The 27,337-nt window shown below is 31.7% G+C and overlaps 2 protein-coding genes and 1 pseudogene across 2 annotated transcripts; 2 read left to right on the top strand and 1 right to left on the bottom strand.

The window, feature by feature from the left end:
* On the top strand, positions 872–4,514 carry LOC18594605 (G-type lectin S-receptor-like serine/threonine-protein kinase At1g11330). Its single transcript, XM_018125114.1, has 7 exons — positions 872–2,610; positions 2,706–2,813; positions 2,900–3,108; positions 3,199–3,409; positions 3,613–3,850; positions 3,959–4,109; positions 4,203–4,514. The coding sequence occupies exons 1-7, from the start codon at positions 1,326–1,328 to the stop codon at positions 4,512–4,514; spliced, it is 2,514 nt and encodes an 837-aa protein (XP_017980603.1). The 5' UTR covers positions 872–1,325.
* On the top strand, positions 12,224–15,713 carry LOC18594604 (annotated as a pseudogene).
* Positions 15,893–17,267, bottom strand: LOC18594603 (probable carboxylesterase 120). The gene has a single exon (XM_018124045.1). It carries the CDS (start codon positions 17,151–17,153, stop codon positions 16,158–16,160), a length of 996 nt encoding a protein of 331 aa, XP_017979534.1. The 5' UTR covers positions 17,154–17,267; the 3' UTR covers positions 15,893–16,157.

The following is a 27,337-nucleotide window of genomic DNA, read 5'->3' as shown; positions in this document are numbered from 1 at the left end:
TTAAAATTTCATCAATGTATAATTTTTTAATTAATTCTGATTATTTAAAAGAAAATTATCTTGAGTATATCTTTTTTATATGCTTTATATTTTATATTTAATTGAAAGAAAATTATATTGAATATATAGTCTTTAAACAATCCTAATTATATGAGACAAAATTATTAATCTTGTATATCGTATTTAACTATTTATATTTTATGCATTATAGTTTTATATTTAGTATTACAAGTTTAAATAGAAATAAAATAAGAATATTGAATGTTGAATGTATTAATTTTTTTTTCAAGTTTGATTAAAGTATGAGTAGGTTGAAAACAATTAACAAACTTTTGAGCCATCAAGCCTCAATATTTCAACTCATTAACAAGAGCAATGTGAATCAAAATGTCTAAGACTCAATCTTAAATAAATGGATATTTTTTAGTACATAATTTTTAATTAATAAATTTAAATTCTGAAAATATAATGGAGTATAACTTTTTTAAAATATTATTGTAATTTTTTCTTTTTTTAATTTACATGTTATATAAAATTATTTTTTATTATTAATTTTTTAATAATTGATTAAGTTTAATATATTATTTTTTAAAATTTTTAACTCTTATTCTTTTGTTTCTAACTCCTAACAAAAGTTAATTAGTTCGTCCCTAATCCTTACTTTGATAAAATAGATTCAAGCTTAGTCTTTAATAAAGTTTAGGCCCAAACAAACGGGTTTGAAGAAGAAAAGAAAAGGGACTCACGTGATAGTTTTTAAATGAGACTTTACCAATTTTATTTTAATATTTGTTATAGTTGTTGTTATTCCTTAAACGCTAGGAAGGGGGTCGTTTTGTTTAGCCTGTTCTATAACGGCCACGAGTGTTTGTACAATTGCTCATCGGGCACAGGAAAATATTCCATGAAATTGCTCATTTGTCATTTTGTTTCTGATTGGTTGTACAGGTGTCAAGCTTTGTTCTTATACTGAAATGAAGAAGAATCTCTGTGGGTGGTTGAGCACACCCCTTTCTAAATTCTTCCTTCTTCTTCATGTTTTCTATGGCAAAAGTCTCGGTTCTTCATCTTTCTGGAAACTATCAAAACCACAACAAAATCAAATTAAGCTGGATTGAGGTTTAATTAAACAAGCGTGCATAATTCATCATTTGACTATTAATTGTTGAAAAATGGTGTGAAGAATGAGTCAATTCAGATGGTCCAGGTCTATAATCACCGCTCCACCACAACTAAATCGTGTTGAAAAGTCAGAGTAAGGAGAAGGAGGAGAAATATATTCATGGCTTTTCCTGCACACTCAAAGGACAACAAGAAAGTAAGTCATGGGGAAAACAACGATCGGCTTAGTTTTATTAGCTCTAATTCTACTATCTTGTTTTTGCTTTCAATTTGGCACTGCTTTAGACACTATCACACCATCCAATTCCATCAAAGATCCTGAAGTCATACTCTCCAAGAATGGAGTTTTTCGCTTGGGATTCTTCAACTTTTCTGATTCTACCGATCGCTATGTAGGGATATCGTACAATCAAATACCTGTTCAGACTGTGGTATGGGTAGCAAATAGAAACCAGCCTCTCAAGGACTCCTCTGGGATTGTGAAGATATCCGATGATGGCAACCTTGTTGTTTTGAACGGACAGGATGAGATTCTTTGGTCATCAAATGTTACAAATCTGGCTTCTAATACAAGTGCCCTGCTTTTAGACTCTGGAAACCTTGTCCTGAAGAATAATGAGGATGATAATGGAGCGAGCATATGGGAGAGTTTTCAACATCCTTCTAACGCCTACACGGCAACCATGAAGATTAGCACTGATCTAAGAACGGGTCAGAAAGTGCAGCTGTCATCCTGGAAAAGCCCTTCCGATCCATCTGACGGTAACTTCTCTTTTGGCCTTGAGCCTGTCAACATTCCAGAATTGATCATTTGGAACAACAACCAGCCGTATATTCGGAGTGGCCCGTGGAACGGTCAGATCTTCATTGGAATGGTAAATATGAATTCTGTATATCTTAATGGATTTAGCCTTGTTACAGATGACCAAAAAGAATCCTTTTATCTTACTTATGCTCTTGCTAATAAGTCTACGTTGCTATACTATGAACTTAATCCTCTGGGAAAATTAGTAGAACGATATTGGGATGAGGGGAAGGGGGACTGGGGCAACAATTGGCTAGAAAATGATTGTGATGTTTATGGAAAGTGTGGAGCATTTGGAAGCTGTGATTCAATGAAACCAAAAATTTGCAGCTGTTTGAGGGGATTTGAGCCTAAGAATAGAGAGGAATGGAATAGAGAGAATTGGACCAGTGGATGTGTTAGGACTACCCTATTAGGGTGCCAAAAAGTAAACAATGGCAGTGAAGTAGGCAAAGAAGATGGGTTTTTGAAGCTAGAGATGATGAAAGTGCCAGCCTTTGCAGAGTGGTCATCTCCACTTGAAGAAACTTGCGAAGAACAATGCTTGAGAAACTGTTCATGTGTGGCTTATGCATATGATGTTGGCATTGGTTGTATGTTATGGAGCGGAAATTTAATTGACATACAGAAATTCCCCAGTCGGGGAGTGGATCTTTACATTCGACTGGCATCTTCAGAACTTGGTAAATTGTTTGAAGTTCGACCAGATATTGTTAAATTGCTTCAATTATATGCTTTTGCTGCTGCACTTTTATTAACTAGGTTTCTGAATTCGCAGGTAAAAAGGAGAAAAGTAAAGTTATTGTTATTGTAACCGTGGTCGTGGGTATAATCATCATTACGATCTCTACATTTTTCTTATGGAGTTGGATGGCTAAACATAGAGGTAATGTATCCATCTTTACCGGTAGTGTGACAATTTTTTTAGGTAACTGTCAATTCATTGCTTCATCTCACGAATTTCTATCTCAGGAAGGAAACAGAAAGTTGGAGAGATGTTGCTATTCAACAAAGGAAAAGCAGTGGGAAATTTTTCTAGTGACAATATGGTTGGAGAAAATTTATTTGAAGTTAAACTCCAGCAGCTACCGCTATTCAATTTTGAGGAACTAGCAAGTGCAACAAACAATTTTCATCTTACAAAAAAGTTAGGACAGGGTGGTTTCGGTCCAGTATACAGGGTAATCGTGTGATAGATGACATTTCTACTAAGTTGCTCAACGTTTGATCTAAAACAAAAAGGTTGCTAACTAGCTGATTTTTCTATGCAGGGAACATTGCAAGATGGAAAGGAAATAGCTGTGAAGAGATTGTCAAGAGCCTCTGGCCAGGGGTTAGAAGAATTTATGAATGAGGTGGTGGTGATTTCTAAACTCCAACATCGAAATCTTGTTAGATTACTTGGCTGTTGTGTTGAAAGAGAAGAGAAGATGTTAGTCTACGAGTATATGCCCAACAAAAGCTTGGATGCTTTTATCTTTGGTTAGAACATGCTAATCCCTTTTCTATCATTTTCCTTTGTAGAATTATGTTGCCAGACACGTTTCTTATCCATCACAACATAGAAACAAGTTAATTCCTTTTTGACAATTAATTGCACTGCTTTGTTTGGTCAACTTCGAGTTAGTAAGTTGGCTACAGCAATCAATGGTTAATTTCTGGTCTTTTTATTTAATTTTTTCTAGATCAAGTCCAACGACAATTCTTGAATTGGGAAAAGCGTTTTAATATTATTGAAGGAATTAGTCGAGGATTACTTTATCTTCATCGAGACTCAAGATTGAGGATTATTCATAGAGATCTGAAAGCAAGTAACATTTTACTGGATCAAGATTTAAATTCAAAAATTTCAGATTTTGGGATGGCAAGGATTTTCGGAGGGAACGAAAATCATGCCAACACAAAAAGGGTCATGGGAACTTAGTAAGTTTAAGATTTTCTCATCAACTAATTTTTCTTTTTCATAATAAATTACTACTATACGTATGTGTAAAATATAATGTATGGTGTTATTTTGATGTTAAAATACAGTGGTTATATGTCTCCCGAGTATGCAATGCAAGGGCAATTTTCAGAGAAGTCCGATGTATTCAGCTTTGGAGTTCTATTACTAGAGATTGTTAGTGGAAGAAAAAACACAAGCTTTTACGACAATCAGCATTCTTTTAGCCTTTTGGGATATGTAAGTTTACATAATGATTGCCTCATTATAGCCCAATTAGTGCTAATTTCGAAATGTCTAATACAATTATATCTCAATCTTTTGTGTTCTCAGGCATGGAAATTGTGGAAGGAAGACAACATTTTCGGTTTAGTAGAGATGGGGGTTTCTGATCCGAGTTATGATGAGAAAGAAATTTTGAGATGCATACATGTGGGATTTTTATGCGTTCAAGAATCTGCTAAAGATAGGCCAATAATGTCAAGAGTAGTTTCAATGCTTAATAGTGAGATTGTGGATCTTCCAACTCCAACACAACCCGCTTTCATTGGAGGACAAATTAACGAAGATGCTGAGTCCTTCCCAAATAATGAAGATAGATTTTCGTTGAATGATGTAACTGTTACAGACGTTGTTGGCCGATGAGAAGCAAATTGCTTTTAATTTGAAGATGTAATATAGTATGCAATTATAAATTAAGTTACGTTTGAAAATTAAAAATAATTTATTTATAATTATATAAATTGTTAGTTAAATTGTTAGTGCATCAGATATGATATTAAAGTAAACAGATAAATTAAGTTAAGTAACTTGAAAAAAATCTGAGCATTTCAAATGTGCAATTGGATTCTAGAAGTTGACTTGAAAAACAATCCAATTACTTAAGCAAGTCGCTAAGTCCTTCCCAAATAATGAAGATAGATTTTCGGTGAATGATGTAACTATTGCAGACTTTAATGGCCGATAACAAGCAAATTGCTTTTATTATCATTTCAATATAAATTAAACTTTTTTTTTAATTTAAAGGTGTAATATAATATGTAATTATAAATTAAGGTACCTTTGAAAATTTAGAAATAATTTTTTTGTAGATTATATAAATTGTTAGTGTATCAAATATAATCTTAAATTAAAAAGATAAATTAAGTTAAGTGACTTTAAAAAAAAAAAGTGAGGGATTTCAAATAAACAATTGGATTCTGGAGGTGTAGCCGTACCGAGTCAAGCATATAAATGGCAAGCTGTTATTTTTTTTTTAGGTAGATTCGAAAAATAATCCAACTATTTAAGCTCAATTTGACTAGACTGTGATTATGATCAATTAAAATAAAATACTCAAATTTATCTTGAGCTTGACCTAAAGCTTGAAATAATTAAAATTTATATAATTAAGATAACATGTGAATATGTTTTATTTTATATGTATACATATATAAAATATTAAAAAAAATAAGAACTCAATTAGGCTTGAGAGTCACTTGAGCTGAATATTGAAAAGCTGGAACCTAGTTGGACATATTCATCAAGATCTACCTCACAAATAACTTAGCTCCTTTATATCTTACTAGTTTAGTTCATGTTACACATCTGTTGTTGCATGTGGATTATTAAATATAATATTTGAGTTTCATAATAATAATATTAAAAAATGATATATTTGTAAATCATGATTTGATCGATTCTCAATCAGTTAACATTCAAATTATAAAGATATGAAATATATACATTATATATATGTAAGTGAAAAAATATATATTTTCATGAAATTATTAAAATTAAATAAATTATATGTCTAAAATAAAAAAAATATACTACAACCAATTACTCCTTTTATCTTATTTTCTTATTTAAAAAATTTCAATTTTTTTGTTTTTATTTTTAACTTTTTTTTGTTTATTGGCAATTAGATCATTGCACTAACCCAAAAAAACCAACTGTTAAAGATTACTTTTAGAAAAAGTGATAAAAAAGGCTTGGTTTTTCTCTTTACTACTAGAATGCTTGTGGTCTTTACCAAATTGGTAGTCTATTTTTTTTTTTTGAAAAGTAAATTGGTAGTCAATTTGTTATTAAATCCAAGACTATTATTACACACAATTATGCTGGTGAGTTTTCTTTGATCATGACTATTATCCAATATTGCACACTATTTGGAAGTTAGCCAAGAATTGGAGCAACGGTCAACATAGTTTACTTAGCAAACAAAAGAAAGTTATAACATAATATAGTCATTTAAGAAATCAAATATAAAAAGAAAAAGTTGTTGGCCGTCAATAAGTACCAAGATCTCCTCTCTCTCTCTTATATTATCATTAATTCTTTATGCACTTTGTTTTCTTTCTTAGTTTTCACATTTGGCTACTATACATGGAATCATACTCAAACAGCTCCCCCTACCCTTTGCCTAATTAGCAAAGCTTATATTGAAGAGCATATGAATTTCATTTAAGACAACATACAATGTCTTAGCTTTGAAGGGATCAACAACTTCAAACCCATGGAAACCCCTTTCAACAACTTGATCCTAAATTTGTTGTGCGTTATTCGATTGTAAACGAAAGGTGTTCGACCTATCAAGCAAGCTCAATGTAGTTTTAACCATAACTTAATTTTCTAAATCAAGATTGAGGTCAATAAGTTCATTGAAGTTGGCTTTATTCAAAAAGTCATATATCCTACTTATGGTGGCATGAGGACTCGTCAATAGGAAACAAAGTGGAGAGATTATAAGAGCAATTTGTCTTAAAATCCTTTTTTTCAATGGTCAACCATAATACTAGCCTTAAAAAATGAATAACCCAAAATAGTTTTCCTAAACTTCCTCTAAGTACTCCTATATTATTATATTCGACACTGTAATAAAAAGAATATGAAAATAAAAAACTTTTTAACATGGTATCAGAGCAAAATCTTGAGACTTTTACTACAAAAATTTCAAAACTGATCGGAAACCATGGTAGAACCAACTGATGAGGTGAAACACAACAGCAACTATAGAAACCCCATCTTAAAAGATTTGATGGCAAGGATGATGGAGTTTTTAACCAGAAATCAGTATCAACCACACGCACCAAGCAATGATTTATTCTCTACACAAATCAGCATTAAGTTGGATGGCACCAACTATGCCTTATGGTCCCAAGTTGTTGAGATGTATATCTCAAGCAAAAACAAATTGTGATATATTAATGGAGACTTTCCACAACCTCAACAAATAGACCCAACATTTCAAAAATAAGGAATTGAGACTGCAATTGTAAGGGGTGGTTGATCAACTTTATGGATGCAACCTTGATCAACAATTTCATTCACTTTCCAACTGCAAAAATAGAATGGGATTCTATTGTTACAACTTATTTTGATAGGACTAACACATTCCAAGTGTATGATCTATGAGACGAATGGTTAGAATGAGACAAGTTGGAAGATCCATTGAATATATTACAATGATAACTTCAAGGCTTGTAGAGAGAAATTAACTTTCGTCATCCTAATTTGATGGAATGTGTTGTTGATATATAGAAATATAATTCCATCTTAAAAGAAGATAGAGTATGTACCTTCCTTGATGGATTAGAGGACCAACTGGACAAGATTCAAAGTGATGTGTTGTAGTTGAAACCATTTCAACAGTTGAACAAGCTTATGCTTATGTTCTACGAGAAGATATCAGGCATGCAATAATGATAACAAGCATAAAAACTACAATTGGTGTTGTTATGGCTTTAAATGAATCAAGATAAGATAGCAATAACCACCATAAAAAACAAGGTCTCTTTCTATGAGTAATGGAAAGTTAAATGCAACCTCCAAGGCTAAAGTACAATTAGAAAGAGGGGGTGTACTCATTTTGGAAATATGAATCCTACCCATGAAACTTGTTATAAGTTACATGGGTATCTAGACTAGTAGAATGAACTTAAGGCATGAAAACATTGTGAAGCCGCTGCCTCTGATGGCGACTTGGGTAAGGTTGCCTCAATAATTGCTGAAACTCAATTATCCTTCACTTAACAAGTAGAATCTTCAAGTGATTTAACAACTCTTAATAATCAAGGTAACTATGGTCAAGCATTACTTAACTCTAACAAACGTGATGATAGTGATTGGATGATTGACTCAAGGGCAACCAACCACATGACATTCAACTCCAATGACTTTTCAGAGATCACTCAACCAAGGCGAGCGAGTATTGCTAATGCTAATAGTGTCACATATCTAGTAATAGGGGCTGGAACTGTTGCTTTATCACCCTTTCTTTCTTTATCTCATACTTTACTAATTCCATCTCTCTCAAATAAATTGTTGTCTATAAGCCAAGTTACTACGAAACTTAGTTGTGTGGTACTTATATATCTTACTTTTTGTCTTCCTCAAGATATTCTCACCAAAGAGGTCATTAGGCATGGTACTAAGAGGGGGGTATTGTGTTACATGGACGACTTTAGTACGAGTAGAACAAATAACATGCAACATACGACTAGTGTTAAGGAGAGACAGATTTGGCTATGGCATTGTCATTTGGGGGATCCGTCATTCAGTTATGTAAAGCACTTGTTTCCTGACTTATTTTTAAATTTACATAATTCAGATTTTAAATGCAATACGTGCATTTTAGCCAAAAGTCATAGAGTTCGTTATCCAATAAGCTTAAATAAAAGTGATATCCCTTTTTTCTTAATACATTCAGATGTGTAGGGACCCCTCCTACTTCTACTAGAATTTGTTGGTTTGTGACATTTGTAGATACTTGGCTTTACTTGTTGAAACATAAAGGTGAGGTACTTAGTGTTTTTTAATCTTTTTCATGTAATGATTCTAATCCAATTTGCAACTAAAATTAAAATACTTCTTTCCGACAATGGTGGTGAATATGTTAATCAACAATTTCAAGCTTACTTCAAGAGCCATGGTCTTCTACATGAAATTTCATACCTTCAAATCCCACAGTAAAATGACGTCGCTGAAAGGAAGAATCATCATATCTTAGAGATAGCATGTGCGCCATTGATGAGGGCAAATATACTTAGTAAGCACTAGGATGACGTTGTTGCCATGTCAGCACATTTATTGAATCAGATGCGTTTGGAAGTCATAAATTTTAAAACTTACAAGTGTTTTCTAATCACGTTTCCTTGCCCACTATTTTGCTAATTCCCCCCAAAGTTTTTGGTTGTATCGTTTTTGTTCATTTTCATAAAAATCAACAAACTAAACTATATCCTTGCGTAGTCCGTTGTATTTTTTGGGGGTACACCGTACATAAAAAAAGCTATCATTACTATGACCTTACCACCAAGTGCACTTATGTCACTATGGATGTTACCTTTTTAGAGTTAAACGCCTTTTTCCATCATCGGTATCTAATTCATCTCTTTAGAGGGAGATATGAGATGAAATGCAGAATTGGACAAGTTTGAATGGTTAGGATTTGAAGAAAGTTCAGCACTAATTTGTAATGGAGATGGAATGATAGTCGGCGAGGAAATGAATGGTAATGTTGATATCTCTCCAAGAATGGATGCCAATATGTCTCCAAGAGTTAAATCTATGTCATCTGAATTTGAAAGAGTTGAATCTATGTTATTTGAATCTGAAAATGAAATCCTTTTCTCTTCAATACCCGAAGACCCTTCTCTTGAGAATATTCTTAAGGTAAGCTTTCCCACTACACCTTCATAAACTAATGACTTGGATGCTTCTACTAGTTGTGTTTTACCTTTCAAACATAATCGTGGCAACCCACCAAATAGATACTCTTCAGACTTTGAGGAAAGGAGATCAAAGTATCCAATTACCAATTATGTGACCACTCAAAAATTGTCAGAACCTCTGAAGGCATTTGTGCATACTCTACCCTTATGCCATGTTCCCAACAGAATACAAAAAGCCTTAATAGATCCAAAGTGGGCTAAAGTTATAAAGAAAGAAATGGAGACTTTGCAGAAGACTAAAACATGCACTTTCATCCCATTACCAAAAGGAAAAAAGGTAGTAAAGTGCAAATGGGTTTTTTCCGTTAAACATAAGGCAGATGGATTCATTGACATATATAAGGCAAGGCTTGTGGCAAATGGATATACACAAACATATGGCATAAATTATCAGGAAACTTTCTCACTAGTGGCAAAACTAAATACTGTTATAGTCTTGTTGTCTCTTGTAGTGAATTTAGACTAACAGTTGTATCAGTTTGACGTAAAGAACACCTTTCTCCATGGCGATCTCGAAGAGGAGGTTTACATGGATATTTCACTAGGGTACACTACATCTTCAAAGGCTAAGGTTGTTGTAAGTTACAATAGGCATTGTATGGACTAAACGATCACCTCGGGCATGGTTTGGTCGATTTAGCTTGGCTATGAAAAATATGGCTTCCAACAAAGCAACTTAGATCATATTTTATTCCTAAAACACCAATTAGGAAAAGTAACAACTCTAATAATCTATGTAGATTTTAAGATAGTCTTGAATTCTAGTATGATTAGGATTGTTTAATTCTAATTAAACTAGTATATCTTATTAAAATAGTTTTTAAATCTAGTTGACTAGAATAAAATATCCTAATATATTAGGATAAGATTATTGTACTTGGCCCCTATAAAAGGACCTTATGGGGTTGAAGAATAATCATCACCTAGATTTAGAGAGAGTGATTTAGGTGTACGTGGGATAAGGGTTGTGAATTTGATACTGTTCTTATAATCTCCTGATTTTCTCTTAGTGAATCTTTATCTATTGTTGTGCCTGTGGACGTAGGTCATCAAAAGACAAAATCACGTAAATTCTTGTGTTCTTGTGGGTGTGCTTGATTTCTTTCTTTCTTTATTCTATTAATTTGGTAAGATCTTCGGCAACTCTTTAGAGATAATTCGGCAGTTTCCACAACAGTAACTGATATGATTATTACAAGGGATGACTTGGAAGAAATCTCTAGACTCCAAAAGCAATTGGCAACCAAATTTAAAATGAAGAATCTTGGAGGACTCAAACCTTTTTTGGGAATTGAAGTAGTGAGATCAAGACAAGGCATATTTCTTTCTTAAAGAAACTATGTGCTAGATTTGATGTCTGAAGTGGGATTATTGGACTGTAAGCCAGCTGATATTCCAATTGATCAAAGTCATAAGCTTGGAGAGTGTTTAGATCATGCGCCAATCGTTAAAGAGAGGTACCAATGATTAGTTGAAAAACTTATTTACTTATCGAATACACACTAGGAAATTGCTTACGCTGTAAGCGTAGTGAGTCAATTTATTCACTGTCCTAGTGAATATCATATGGATGTAGTAATTCGGGTTCTTGGTTATTTAAAATTCTCTCCTAGAAAAAGGCTTATGTTATCCAAGAATAATCATCTGAACATTGATGGCTACATAGATGCTAATTGGGTAGGAAATATTTTTGACAAGAAGTCCATTCCGGGCTATTTTACCTTCATAGGAGGCAATCTCGTTACTTGGAGAAGCAAGAAGCAAAAGGTAGTGGCATTATCCAACGCTGAAGCTGAGTTCCGAGGAATGGCCAAGGGCCTTTGCGAACTTCTTGGGCTCAAAAGGTTGCTAACTGAGATTGGCTTTGTTCCTAGCTCCGAAATAAACTTGTTTTGTGACAACAAGGCAGTAATTGATATTTCTCATAATCCAATCCAACAAGATCATACTAACATGTCGAGGTGGATCAACATTTCATCAAACAGAATCTTGAAGCCAAAATAATCAGATTTCCATTTGTTAGACCTGAAGACCAATTGGCAAACATACTCTCGAAGGCTCTTTCCAGGAAAAACTTCTACAACTCACTTGACAAGTTGGGCATTGGAGACATGTATGCAGCAACTTGAGGGGGAGTGTTGGCCATTAGGAAACAAAGTGGAGAGATTATAAGAGCAGCTTGCCTTAAAATCCCTTCTTTCATGGGTCAACCGTAATACTAGCCTTAGAAAATGAACCGCCCAAAATAGTTTTCTTAAACTTTCTCTTTGTCCTCTTATATTATTGTATTCAACACTGTAACAAAAAGATACGAAAATAGAGAACCTTTTAACAACTTAGATCTCAAAGATTGTTCTAGTTAGAAAGAAGAAGGTGTGTACACAAAATTTCTGTTTATGCTACATTCAGTGCAAATCAAATTTAAGTTGGATTGAGGTTTAATTAAACAAGTGAGCATAATTAATCATTTGACTATTAACTGTTGAAATATGATGTGAAGAATGAGTCAACTCAGATGGTCCAAGTCTATAATCACCGCTTCACCACAACTAAATCGTGTTGAAAAATTAGAGCTTTTAAATTTTGATAAGAAGAGAAAGGAAGAAAAAAGGAGAAGAAGGAAGAAATATACTCATAGCTTTTCCTGCATACTAAACGAAAAACAAGAATGTAAGTAATGGGGAATAGTTCTATCGGCTTAGTTTTATTAGCTCTAGCTCTACTATCTTATTTTTGCCTACAATTTGGCACTGCTTTAGACGCTATCACACCATCCAATTCCATCAAAGATCCTGAAGTTATAATCTCCAAGAATGGAGTTTTCCGCTTGGGATTCTTCAACCTTTCTGATTCTACCAATCGCTATGTAGGGATATCGTACAATCACATACCTGTACAAACTGTGGTATGGGTAGCAAACAGAAACAAGCCTCTCAAGGACTACTCTGGGATGGTGAAGATATCCGAGGATGGCAACCTTGTTGTTTTGAACGGACAGGAGGAGATTCTTTGGTCATCAAATGTTACAAATCTGGTTTCTAATACAAGTGCCCTGCTTTTAGACTCTGGAAACCTTATCCTGAAGAATGATGATGATATGGGAATGAGCATTTGGGAGAGTTTTCAAAATCCTTCTAATTCCTTCATTCCCACCATGAAGATTAGTACTGATCTAAGAGCGGGTCAGAAAGTGCAGCTGTCATCCTGGAAAAGCCCTTCTGATCCATCTGACGGTAACTTCTCTATTAGCCTTGAGCCTCTCAACATTCCAGAATTCATCATTTGGAACAATAATCAGCCATATAGTCGGAGTGGTCCATGGAATGGTCGGATCTTTATTGGTTTAATACATATGAATTCTGTTTATCTTGATGGATTCTATCTTGTTGCAGATGACCAAAAAGAAACCTATTATCTTAGTTATGCTTTTTCTAATAAGTCTATGCTGTTATATTTTGAAATTGATTCTCAAGGAAAAATGGTAGAACGACATTGGGATGCAGGGAAGGGGGACTGGGAAAACAAGTTTCCTCTTCCGGAAAATGATTGTGACGTTTATGGAAAGTGTGGAGCATTTGGTAGCTGTGATGCAAAGAAACCATCAATTTGCAGTTGTTTAAGGGGGTTCAAGCCGAAGAATAGGGAGGAATGGAATAGAGAGAATTGGACAAGTGGATGTGTTAGGACTACCCCTTTACAGTGCCAAAAAGTAAACAGTGGCAGTGAAGTAGGCAAAGAACATGGGTTTTTGAAGCTAGAGATGATGAAAGTGCCAGCCTTTCCAGAGTGGTCATCTGCACTTAAAGGTAACTGCGAAGATCAATGCTTGAAAAACTGTTCATGTGTGGCTTATGCATATGACGCTGGCATTGGTTGTATGCTATGGAGCGGGGATTTAATTGACATACAAAAATACTCCAGTCGTGGAGTGGATCTTTACATTCGTGTGGCATCTTCAGAACTTGGTACTTTGTTTTAATTTCAATCCGATGGTCGTTACACAAATGCTAGAAGTTAAAAGTTTGATGTTCTCTGTATCCTGTGAAGAGTTGGAATCTTCTCTATTCTGTTTTGTCTTCATAAATCAATTCACTGCTGTTCTCAATTTGCAGATAAAAAGAAAGACACAAGTGCAGTTATTATTATTGTAGCAATGATCGGGGTCATAATCATCTTTACAATCTCTACATTTTTCTTGTGGAGCTGGATGGCTAAATATAGAGGTAATTTGTCCATCTTTGCTGGTAGTCAAATGTCAAATGTAGACCATTGTTGTTCTAATCATCTTTACTGGAAGACAATTTTTTAGGTAACTGTCAAATGTCAATTCAATGCTTCTCACTGTTTCTATCTCAGACAGGAAACAGAAAACCAAAGAGAAGCGGCTATTCAACATAGGAAAATCCGTGGAAAAATGTACTATTGACAATGTGGTTGCAGAAAATTTAATTGAAGTCAAACTCCAGCAGCTACCGCTATTCAATTTTGAGGAACTAGCAACTGCAACAAACAACTTTCATCTCACAAAAGAGTTGGGAGAGGGTGGTTTCGGTCCAGTGTACAGGGTAATCGTCCATTTTCAGCAAACATATTATAGTCTGTTGAATGACTTTCTACTACGTTGCTGAAGTTTGACAAAAAATGCAAAATTTTGCTAACCGAGCTAATTTTTCTGTCCAGGGAACATTCCAAGATGGAAAGGAAATAGCAGTGAAGAGATTGTCAAGAGCCTCTGGCCAGGGATTAGAAGAATTTATGAATGAGGTAGTGGTGATTTCTTAACTCCAACATCGAAATCTTGTTAGATTGCTTGGCTGCTGTGTTGAAGGAGAGGAGAAGATGCTAGTCTATGAGTATATGCCCAACAAAAGCTTGGATGCTTTTCTCTTCGGTTAGAACATGCTAGTCCCTTTTCTATCATTTTCCTTTATAGAATCATGTAGCCATACACGTTTATTATGCATCAGAATATGTTCAAGATAAATCCATTATAAAGATTAATTGGTCAACTTTGTTTTAGTGATTTGGCTATAGCAATACATGGTTAATTTTGGTTTTATCATTTTTTTTAGATCCAATCAAACAAGAAGTCTTGGATTGGAATAAACGCTTCACCATTATCGAAGGAATTAGCCGGAGTTTACTTTATCTCCGTAGAGATTCAAGACTGAGGATTATACATAGAGATCTAAAAACAAGTAATATTTTACTGGATCAAGAGTTAAATCCAAAAATTTCAGATTTTGGGATAGCAAGGATTTTTGGAGGGAATGAAAATCAAGCCAACACGAAAAGGGTGATGGGAACTTAGTAAGTTGAAGTTTCTCTAATCAACTAATTTTTCTTTTTCATAATACACTACTAGTACACATGTGTGTAAAATATGGTATAAATGGTGTTTTTTTAATGTTAAAATATAGTGGTTATATGTCTCCTGAGTATGCAATGCAAGGACAATTTTCAGAGAAATCCGATGTATTCAGCTTTGGAGTTACATTACTAGAGATTGTTAGCAGAAGAAAAAACACAAGCTTTTATGACAATCAGCATTCTTTTAGCCTTTTGGGATATGTAAGTCTACATAATGATTGCCTCATATTATGGCCCAATTAGTGCTAATTTTGAAACGTCTAATACAGTTATCTCAATCTTTTGTGTTTTCAGGCATGGAAATTGTGGAAGGAAGACAACATTTTAGGTTTAGTAGACATGGAGGTTTCTGATCCGAGCTATGATGAGAAAGAAATTTTGAGATGCATACATGTGGGATTGTTATGCGTTCAAGAATTTGCTAAAGACAGGCCTACAATGTCAAGAGTAGTTTCAATGCTTAACAGTGAGATTGTGGATCTTCCTCCTCCAAAACAACCTGCTTTCACTGAAAGACAAATTAACCAAGATGTTGAGTCCTTCCCAAGTAATGAAGATAGATTTTCGGTGAATGATGTAACTATTACAGACTTTGATGGCCGATAAGAAGATAGATTGATGGTACGTTAAGCAACCTAAAACATATGAGAGATTTCACATAAACAATTGCATGCAAGTGTTAGGCTACAGCTTGGCTCAATTAAAAAACCCAACCCTCAAGCTGAGGCGAGCTGTTTTTTTTTTATATATGTGTGCCCACTCGAATGACAATCTAACTATTTAAACTCAATTTGATTAAACTGATTAACATCAATTGAAGTAAAATGTTCGAATTTAACTTGAGCATGAGTTAGACTCTAATTAAAACTTAAATAAAATTAAAAAAAAATGTGAATATATTTATATTATATGTACTGCCACTAATCCAGTACAGCAATGTGACCAAATAGTATGCCTATTTACAGAGTAAATGGCAGCAAACTATATTGGAAGCAATGTCAACTTACTTTACTTAAAAACCATAAGAAAGTTAGAACATACATAATAGTTATATTAAGAAATAAAAAGAAAATCTTGTTTGGCCGTCAACAAGTGACAAGAAATCCTCTCTCGTTTATTATTATCTTTATTCTTTCTTATTTTTTCCATTTGGCTGGAATCATACTCAAACAGTTCCCCCTATCCTTTGCCTAATTATCAGAACTTATATTGAAGAGAATATGAAATTTTTTAAGGCAACATACAATGCCTTAGCTTTGGAGGGATCAGCAAGCTCAAACCCATGGAAACCCCCTTCAACAAAACGACTTACCACTCGAATTTCCTTCTTCTTTATCATCTTCACCAACTCAATTTGACGGTCTATCAATTGGTCCCCATCGCACCCGGTGACAAATACCCTCCATCCTAGCCTCTTGATCCTCTCCAAAGCTGTAGATCCATGGGCTACTGTTGGATTGCAAAACTCATGGTCACGGTTAACGCCAATAGGCAAGGACAACTCCCACATCAAGTCGCTATCGCATGGAGAAAATATGGGATCATTAATTGACCTGAACTCTGATTCAGTCCTTTCAACCCCACCAAAGAAAGGTTGGTGCAATATTAGCCCTTGGATCTTCAACGGCGACAGACTGTCAACTTGTTCAGCTGCGCGTAGTCCTAGATGATATGCAATGTTCCCACCTGCACTACCACCCATCAAGAAAATCTGGGAGAAATCAGCATAATTTTCCAACCAATTGTCATGGCTGGTTTTGATCCAGGACAAGGCTTCCATGGCATCATCGTATGCCGCTGGCAACCGATGCTCTGGAGCCAGGCGGTAGCTAGCTGATACGACGATGACAGAGAGTTCACTAGCCATATTGGAACAAAATTCATGAGACATGGTTTCATCTGGACTGAAAAGAATGAACCCTCCACCATGGAAGTGCACCAAAACCGGCAGCTTCTTAGCGGATGTGGAACTGTGATCGAGGGCTTGCTTGGGTAGGAAAATTCGAGCCCAAGTATTGTTTGAGTAGTTGATGGGGATGTCCCTAGAGAGAACTGCTGTGGAGTCATCGGAAGATTCTGGTTTGGCTGGAGTTCTACCAAAAATGTTAAGGCGAGTTAGCGTTCCATCGGGGTTAAGGGTGATTTGAAGGCGTTTGAATGGATCAGAGATGGAACTGGAAGGGATGGTCTGCGTTGACATTGTACTCAGTAATTCTGTTGGAACTCCTCAGCTTTATTGTAGTATTTATGGTAGTATAGTTCTCTGAGAAGGGTTGGATTGGGCCAAATTGACGTTCTTGGTGAGGTTTCATGTGTGGCTTACGTTACAAGAAAAGAAAAAGGGGTTTGTGATGTGTAAACGAAGAAATAATCATTTAATTATACCTAACTTTGGTGAATTGATGGAAATAAAAGGTCATCAGCTACATAGATCACAGGTTCAAGTGTTTCTATTATCCAATGAAGTCAAATTGAAGAAAACTTATACTACAATAAAATAGAAAAGAAAATATTTTCCATTAATACAGAATCTTATTTGATAGCAAAATGTAATAGTTTCAACACATTTGGACATATATTTTAATATATATATATATATATATATATTATATTTGTTATTTGAAAATGAAATTAAATCATATTATATGATTTAGATTTACATCTCCGGATAAGGTACACATATATTATGTTATATGATATGATCTGATTTTATTTTATTTTATTTATAATATTTTTTAATTAAATTAATTATCACGTTGTGCATGTTATGTCATAATAATTGAGAAGTACATGTATAGATAATGGTCAACAACTTTTAAATTAGTAAGAGTACAAAAAAATTGATTTTCTTTTTCATTGGGACAAGGTTATTTAAGCGTGTAATTATAGGTATCTCAATTATATCGACAACAATAATTACGATGATTTTTTTAATTATAATTAAGATTATTTTAATGGTTAAAAACCAAGTATTTCTTGTCATTCAGCATGCTCATAACACTCCCTATATCAAACACTTTGATATTTTGGCAGACATTCTTAGATCAAACACTATATTATTTCTTACAAAAAAACTTATCAAAATAATAAATATGTATTGAAAAACGTGTAATAACCAAGTATTTCTTATGATTTTATAAATATATAAGTTGCACCAGCATCAAATACTTTGTTATTAATAAGAAAAACTTATCAAAATAGATGCTTTGCATTGAAAAACGTAAAATATATGCTTTTATTTTGTCAAAACATTTCTTCCTTGTAAATTTATATATTTATAGGTTCATCCCATAAGAAAGACTTTGTTTTTATAACAAAAAACCTGTCAATGTAAAACGTTTACTTTGAAAACGATGTAATATATTTTTTTTTTTGGCACTAAATCAAGTGCTTCTTATAAGTTTTCAAGAATATAAGTTCCACCAGCATCAAACACTTTGCAATTTTTGCTAAAAAAAAACTATCAAAACAAAAAGTTTGCATTTGAAAGCATATAATAGATACTTTTCCTTCACACAACCAAGTATTCCTTGTCATTTTACATGTAAATAAGTTCTTCCCACATTTAACACCTTGTTATTTTTGTGAAAAATCTATCAAAATAATAAGTTTGTATTGGAAATTGCAATAGATGGTTTTCCTTCCCACAGGACCAAGTATTCATTTTGATTTTACATGTTTTGAAGTACTCCCACAGCAAATATTTTGATATTTTCACGAAAAATTTATCAAACAGAAAGTTTACATTCAGAAATGTAAAATATATGATTTTCCTTGACACAAAACCACATCTTCCTTATGGCTTTACATGGTTGTAAGTTCATGCCACAAAAAACAATTTCTCATTATTACAGAATACCAATTGATATAGCAAGTTTGCATTGGGATTTATGAAGTAGTTGCTTTCCTTTCACACAAATCCACTTATTTCTTGGGGGTATTACATGGTTATAATTTTGTCCCGCAAGAAAAACTTCGTTATTATAAAAAAAAAAAAACTTATCGAAATAGAAAGTTTGCTTGAAAAATAAGATATAGATGCTTTTATTTTGCACGAAACCAAATCTTCATTTGATTTTACGTGTTTGTAGATTCATCCACAACAAACACTTTGTTATTGTCGCATAAAACCTATCAACATCGAAGATTCGTATTGAGAAACACGAAATCTATGCCTTCTGATGGCATAAAATCACCTACTTACTGTGGTTTTACATATTTATGAGCTCATCTCACAGCAAACACTTGGTTACTCTTACAAAAACCTACCAAAAGAGTATGTGTGCATTGCAAACAATCTATTAGATGCTTTTCTTCTCATAAAAACAAGTATACCTTGTGATTTTTCATGTTTATAAGCCCTTTGTGCATCAAGCACTAAGTTATTTAAGTAGAAACCTATTGTTGCTACGTGCAAGTCCAATAACCCATCCGCCTCAACAAGAAAGCGTGGGAGTCACCACTAATCTTTTTATAAGGTGTGATTGATCATTTATTAAATTCATTCTACATAACATGGTCTTAAATTGATTTTAGATTCGTTTAAAGAACAAAAACTTGGTCTACGAATTTTGAAATTGGGTTTGAAAGTATGGTTACGCATGAGGAAAGATTAACACCTCATGACGCTCGTTTTACAAACAATACCATTTAATCATAGGTTATCTTATTTTAACCTTAATTTTTAATTTTATTCTTATATTTTCTTAATCATTATTCATTATTTTATTTTTAATTTTATTCATGACCTAAAGTCCTTTATTCGGTTTATTTGTATGATTTACACGTGTTGCAAATATGAAATGTAGGGTATAAATCTCAATAAATATCAAATGAACACAATTTATTGAGAATATCTCCCGAATCTACCCATTATACTGATGGGACCTAGAATACTCTCTCACCTAAGGATTTACTCAAGAAAACTCGTTTTCGTAAGCTTATCAAAAAATCCTATTATCAAGATAAACATTTGCGAATAGAAACGTTTTCATGTAATGCAAACCTTAATACAAGTAAAAACTTCTTATTAAGAACATTCTCTGAGCCCTCCATCATACTGGTGGAACCCAAAAATATTCTTTCACCTAGAGAATTTTTCAAAGGAACTCGCCTTTCGCAAGCTTTTTCGAAAAGTCCTATCATGGGGGCCTCAACTCGTGTACAAAATATATTTAAATGGATGCAAGGACAAATAAACAACGTGATCGTGACATGTAATAGCTTTCAATATTTATCATCTTTTACATTATATATCTAGGATTGTTATTATTATTTTTCATTTTTTAATATCTTTTATTAATATTTAAAAAACATTTTGTTTGAATTAAGATATTGAAACTCAAAATTAAAACCTTCTCACAATACTGTTAGAGTTCAAATCAAATCTCCCACCTAAGAAAATTAACCCGAGATTACAACTTCTCACGGCTCGGGTAAAAATTCCCTCTTTGATATAATCCAAATAATATATTTTGTATTATCAAATACTTCATTATTTCTTAGAATAATAAATATTCTATATTTTATTTTATTTTTTATTTGTTTCTTTTAGATATAAATGTTCTATGTTTCTATTCTAAGCTAACAATTTCCTATATTTTCATGTTACTAATTTAATGTAATACTTGGATGAAAAATATTGAGACTTAAAAAATTAAAGCCCTCTCATCATACTAATAGAGCTTTAGTTAAATCTCTTACCTAAAAAAATTAATCTGTGATAGTATAGTGACTTCATGCATCCTAGGTAAAAATTTTATCATCAATATAACCCAAATAATATATTTCCTATGTTATTGTGTTTCCTTTATGCATAAAAATCCTATTTTTTTCTAATTATGAATATTCTATAATTCAATTTCTAAGCTAATAATATTTTATTTTCTATTAACTAATTTAAAGTATCCTTCACTGTTATTATTATTACTAAATTTTTTATATATTAATACCCATAACATTACTTATGAATATATATAAATATATATTGAGTTTCACAATTGCTGAAAGGAAAATTTTTTTTAGGATTTTATTTTCTCTATTTTTTTTTTTTTTTGAGATCTCTTTTTATAAGCAAAGGTACTATTGGCAGTTGTATGCTGCCAATGGCAACATTTTTGGGTTTGGCAGTTTGACTTTTTGGCAGTTTAACTTTTAAAATTGACTTGAATTCTTCACCATTTGAGGGAGGGGGATAAGAGAGGTAAATTCTAAAAAAAAAAAAGACGTAGCTAAAATTGGCAAACATTAAGAGAAAGAAGAGCCGATCCAACTTGGAAAAGGAAAAGATTGATTACGTGCCAGTTTAGCCTTAGTTGGCTACCACGGCAGTTATTTCCAATTTCCCCCTATTTGGAAAAAGAAAATTATTTATTATATTTATTTATTTGTTTTTGATAATTTTTTTAGTTTTGGACTTGCTAGCCTTATGGTCTTAGAAGCCCATTGGGAAACTATGAAAACTTTTTGTGGGCTTTCGAGACATAGGGATGCCCAACAGAAAATTAAGCACAATAACATTTCTTAAAAAGAAAAATCAAAATAAAAATGAAAGTAAGAATTAAAATCACAAAAGTCATAAAAAAAATGGCATCTACACCTATCAAAATCATAAGGTTGCACCAGGAAATAAGAATATCAAAGAGATATCAAGTCATTTACCTTATTTGTTATAACTAGAAATTAAAAAAACTCATTATTGAAATCATTTTAAAGCTTGAAGATGATAAAAACAAACTAATAACAACGCTTTACCTGATTTGCTAAAATTAAAAATTAAAACCCAATCATTGAAATCTTTTTGAATTTTGAAGATGATTAAAACACACTAATACCAGAAATTGAGAGATTAGAGAATCGTGCTGATAATATATTATGAAATAAAACTTCAAATAACAACTATAAAAGAAAGTATTTAAAAGGAGTAAAAAGATCTTATTCAAGTATGTATTTACAAATGAAGTGAGAGACTTATTTATAAGCTAATAACCCCTTATCTAAATATAATTTACAAAATGAAGATAATACTAAGATATTAGATGGATGTATTAAATCTTAATCTTGATCCAATCTAATCTAATCTACATCCAAATCTAGATATATATAACATAAATTGATATTTATAAAAATATTCATAACACTATTCAAATAGTCATGTTATTTAAAAAATTTACAAAAATTTTCCCTTTTTTTATCTTTTTTAATTTTTTTCATTATTTTTGTATATTTTCCATTCTAACAATACCAGAAACAAAAATAATGACAAAAATTGGGTCACAAAAGTTGACATGATTTTTTTATTTTATAGGGGTAGTGACCATCTATTAAATATACTCTTTTATTGCATAATGATAGAAAGACACATAGGGCAATGAAGTTATGTGACCACCATAACCTGATTTAACTGATTGGGTCATTTACATTATTAGTTGTGATGTGTGTAAGTAATGTAAACTTTTTTAAGAAAGATTTTACAGGTCTTATTGATGGATTATATCACTATATATTCATATTTTGGTAAAATACAAAAAATTTCTTAAATTTGATTAAATATACACTCATTTCAATACTCTTTTATCTCCTTGAGGTTTTATTGAAATTCTCTTGACAAAGTAATGATTTTAGTAATAAGTCAACTTTAAATCAAAAAAATAGATATACTCCTTTTTTTTTATTTATTTCTCCAATTCATTTTTTTCTTTTGTTATCTCTTTCTTTTTTTTTTCTAAGACTGTTGTTTTTAATTAAAAATGGTCAAAATACTTGAGAGGTCCTTATACTCATGTGTTTTGTTCAATTTAATTCTATTTCTCCAATTTGAAGCAATTTAGCCCCTCGATTTTGAAAATTGGTCCAATTTAATCCTCCCTCTAATAGCATCCATTTTAATCGTTAAATAAAATGATGTAAATGCTGACATGGCATGTTAAGAGGCTACCACGTGACATGTTAAGAAACTGCACATCACTCTCTTCTTCTCCAAAAAATAATGTGCTTTTATTAAGGTTAAAACTAAGACCTTTAACAAGAACACTAAACTCCTTACCATCATGCCTAAACTCTTATTTTCAATAAGTTTTACTTTTATTTTCTTTCATTCTTTTTCTTTCTTATTTTTTCCTGAAACTATGTTATTTTGGAACCTTCTTACACTCTCCAAATCTTTAGTTATAAAAGTATCTTTTTCTCATTTTTTTCCTTCCATTCTCTCTTTCTACCTTTTCTTTCTCTCTCTCTCTCTTATATTTAGAGTTTTATAGTTAGGGTTTTTGAGAGTGTAAAAAGGATCCAAAACGACGTAGTTTTAGAAAAAAAAATAAGAAAGAAATATAGAGAAAAAAAAGTAAAAAATTATTAAAAGCAAGGACTTACATATGATAGTAAGGAGCTTAGTATATTTACTACAAGACTTGGTTCGAATCTTAGCAAGGCAAGTCATCTTTTGTAGAAGAAGAGAGTGACGTGTTAGTCTCTTGATATGCCACGTGGCTCCAACATGTGTCGCGTCAGCAACTTCAGTCTTAATGCTAATGTGGTAGTGCCACATCACTTTGATATGCTGATGTGGCATTGCCACATCACCTAACATGCCATGTCAACAATCCAAACTTAAAAGGATGATGTGGCACTGCCACATCGGCATGTGAAGGTGTCATGGCAGTGCTACGTTAACATGTTGCTACCCCACACCACCACGTCAACAAAAATGTGGCACATCACATCATCCTATTTAACAGTTAAATTGAATGATGTTAGAGAGAGGAACTAAAGTAAAGTAATTCTCAAAATCGAGAGACTAAATTACTTCAAATTGGAGTAAAGGGGTTAAATTGAACAAAACAAATAGGTACAGGGACCTTCCAAGTATTTTGATCATTAAAATATTATGACATTTAATCAACTTAAATACAGTTGAAAATTTAATGAGTATTCATATTTCACTTTACAAAGTTGAGGAGCACTTCAATTTTGTATTTAAATGTTCAAGGTATAGTTAAGTTATAACTATTCAAGCTTTCTTCTCCCATCATAAATTTTATCTTTTCTTCAATCCTAGTGTTCTTCTTCACCATTATTTGCACCACACATCTTTCAAAGGAAGCAAATAAGTAAAAAATTTATGGTATAATATATAAAAAAGTCCTTAAATTATTCAAAAAAATTCAAATAAATTTGTATACGTTTATTACATTCAATCAAGCTATTGTACTTTTATTTTGAGTTAAATAAGTCTTTATATTTTTAGTTTGAGTCAAATAAGCCCTTATAACTAATAATTAATTTAGTGTTTGTTTGGTCTTATTTTTTTTAGCTTATTTATTTTTTAAAAACAAAAGCCATGTTAAGGATTTTGAAAAGCTCTTAAAAAAAAGCAAGTTTTTTTTTAAAGAACAAAATCTAAGAAAGAAAGAGATTTCAGGAAAAGCTACAAAGAAAGGCTTTCTTTTTTCTTCTTTTAAAAACATGCCAGCTTTTTAGAAAAAGTTTTCTTTTTATTTCAAAAATGTCCTTATCTATTAAAAATAATCTCGACATTTCCTTCTAAAATTTACCCCACTTTCTCAATCGATATCCCTTTATGGTAATTTTAATTAAAATTAGAGTTTATATAAATTGTTTTGCCAATCAACATATCTATAAAAAAAGAGTTTATAAAAAAGTAAATTTACGAAACAATTTTAACTTAATTTTAAAAGATATTATCTTTCATAAAAGCTTTATAATAGTTTTAAGTTAAAAATAGCCAAGCCAAACAAGCTCTTAGTCAAAATGTCATTTGTCATTTTATGCCACGTGGCACTAACGTAGCATGCTAACATGTCATAATTAATGATAATGTGGTATGTTGATATATCATAATTAATGATAAGATAACATGCTAATTTGGTATGATAATATGACTATATGGCATTTTTCACTTTTCATATTAACGCTATGTCAATACCATGTGGATATAAAATGATAAGTGACATTTTAACTAATGATAATTAGTTAATCATTAGTCATAAAGACTTATTTGATTCAAAAAAAAAAATACAAAAGGCTTAATTGAACGCAATAAAAGAATAAAAGCTTATTTGAATTTTCTTGCACAGTTTAAAGATTTATTTGAGTATTACGCCAACTTTTTTTGAAGAATTATACATAAACTCGGTAACTTTTTTAGATTACAAATATATGATTCTATTTTTGTTGAGATTGGTTATGTTATTACTGATGTAACATACTAATTATTTATTCATTTTAAATTATTTATAACCAACGACAGATCTAGACATTTAATTTTAGAGTGATCAAACTAATGCTATAAGTTTTTATCAACTCTATTAACATGTTATATTATCATATTCAATGATTTAAGTCTGAAATTAAAACATATACATAAATAGAAAGCTAAATTATTAAAAAATAATATAAAAATATCTTAAAAAATTACAATGAAGGCTTTGAGACCATAAATATTGAAGCCTTATAATTTTTTACTCAGTGAATTTAAATTATGAACATAAAAAATTAGTCAATGAGGATTAATTACTTTAGTATATTAAAATTTTTTAAAAATTGACATATAAGATATAGTAGAACATAGATTTATTAAAAAATAAAAAATAAGGAAGCCACAAAATTAACTTGAGTATTTATCATTTGATTTTAGTTAGAAGAATAATATATGTTAATGTGCATGTGTTTTTTCCTAATATATGACAAATTTATTAATTTTAAAAGTTTAATTTAAAAATCATTTATGATGAGCAAATCAAATTAAAGAGTTGTGATTTTAGTAATAGTATATGCAATTCTTTTTTGTTGTACATTATGAATAGACGAGAGTTATAAAAATAATGAATATATATAAAACAATAAATTTAAATTTTGGGGGGCTTAACTAATTTATTTATAGAAAAAATAAATTCTTTTGAGAAAATAATATATGTATAGAAAAATTTTCAAATTTTTCAAGGGGGGCATAGCTCCTTGGTCTCTATAACATTGATTACGATATTACTTTTTTAATTTTTAATTTATACTTTTATACTAATTTTTTAAAAACAAAAATAAATAGCAAAATTATCAATTAAAAAAATATCAAAGTGTTATGAATAAATATGTGAATGTCCATTATATTATGACCCAAGCAGTGCAGATTAAGTCAAATAGCCTAATAGGTAAGATACAAAAAATGTAATATGATTTGAACTTTTAGATAAAATTAGATTAGTACTATGATTTATGGGGTTGTTAGCCTATAAATAGACCATTTCACTTCATTTGTAAAGATATACACTTTAATAAAATCTCTATTCTCCCCCCCTAAACACTTTCTTTCTCCTCTTTAATTATTCTTTCAAGTTATCTTTATTTTTTCTTTTAAGATTTATTTCAAACACGTTATCAACACGATCCTCTCTGACCTCTCAAGTTTTGGAATTATTTTGTTTTCATCATCTTCAAACTTCAAAAGGATTTCAACGATTCAGTTTTGATTTATAGTTTTTGAAATACCCCATACTTTGATATGGTGATAAATAAAGCTTATCGGATGTTAATTGAGGTCAATTATAATGTTTAAATGTGAAGAAATACGAAAGGAGTAGTTTCGGATAAAATGATTCGCACGCGAGAAAATAACAATAAAATAATAATAATTTTATCGAAGGAGAATTTGTGAGATAAAAGGGGATTCGGAAGTCGAGTGAGGCATAATAACGTATTTTAGGTACTAAGGAGACAAGATAAAATTTTTAGAATAAAATAATATTTTATTAATTAAATAATATTAAAATATTAATATTTAACCGAATGTCGAAATCAGTCATGAAGAAGGATCATATGGTTGATCCAAGTGGGGGAGAAGAAATACAAGTGAATTTTTGTAGAAATAAGCGACAAAAGTGAAATACGCGTGTTTTATTAAGTCGAACCAACGCGAATAAGTAAACATTTAAATATTGTGGTAATACCGCGTTGAGGTGCAATTTTTATATTTCGGTGGTACACGCATAGAGAAAGGAAGTTAGATAAAAATTAAAATTTTTAGACGTATTAAAAGGATCGAATTTAACATATAAAAGTTAAAGGATATGTAATGGAATTAATGAGAGAAATAAAATGAACATATAGTAAAGTAATAATAGTATAAATATATATATATATATATATACATATTAGAGAACCAACATGGGCAGCCGCCCATGTGGTCAATAAAATAGTCAAAGACTCTTTACTTGGTGAATTGGAGGGGGGGCTGGCCATGTGAAGCAACAAGTGAAGGAAGAAAAAAAAAACAATTGTGATGTGGCCGACCATATTGGAATAATGTGAAAGTTTGTGGAACATTCATGAAGAAATAATATATATATATATATATATATATATATATATATA

The sequence above is a fragment of the Theobroma cacao genome, chromosome 7 (genome assembly GCF_000208745.1).
Source record: "Theobroma cacao cultivar B97-61/B2 chromosome 7, Criollo_cocoa_genome_V2, whole genome shotgun sequence".
In the NCBI taxonomy this organism is placed as follows: domain Eukaryota; kingdom Viridiplantae; phylum Streptophyta; class Magnoliopsida; order Malvales; family Malvaceae; genus Theobroma; species Theobroma cacao.
This window is presented reverse-complemented; position numbering and strand designations above follow the sequence as displayed.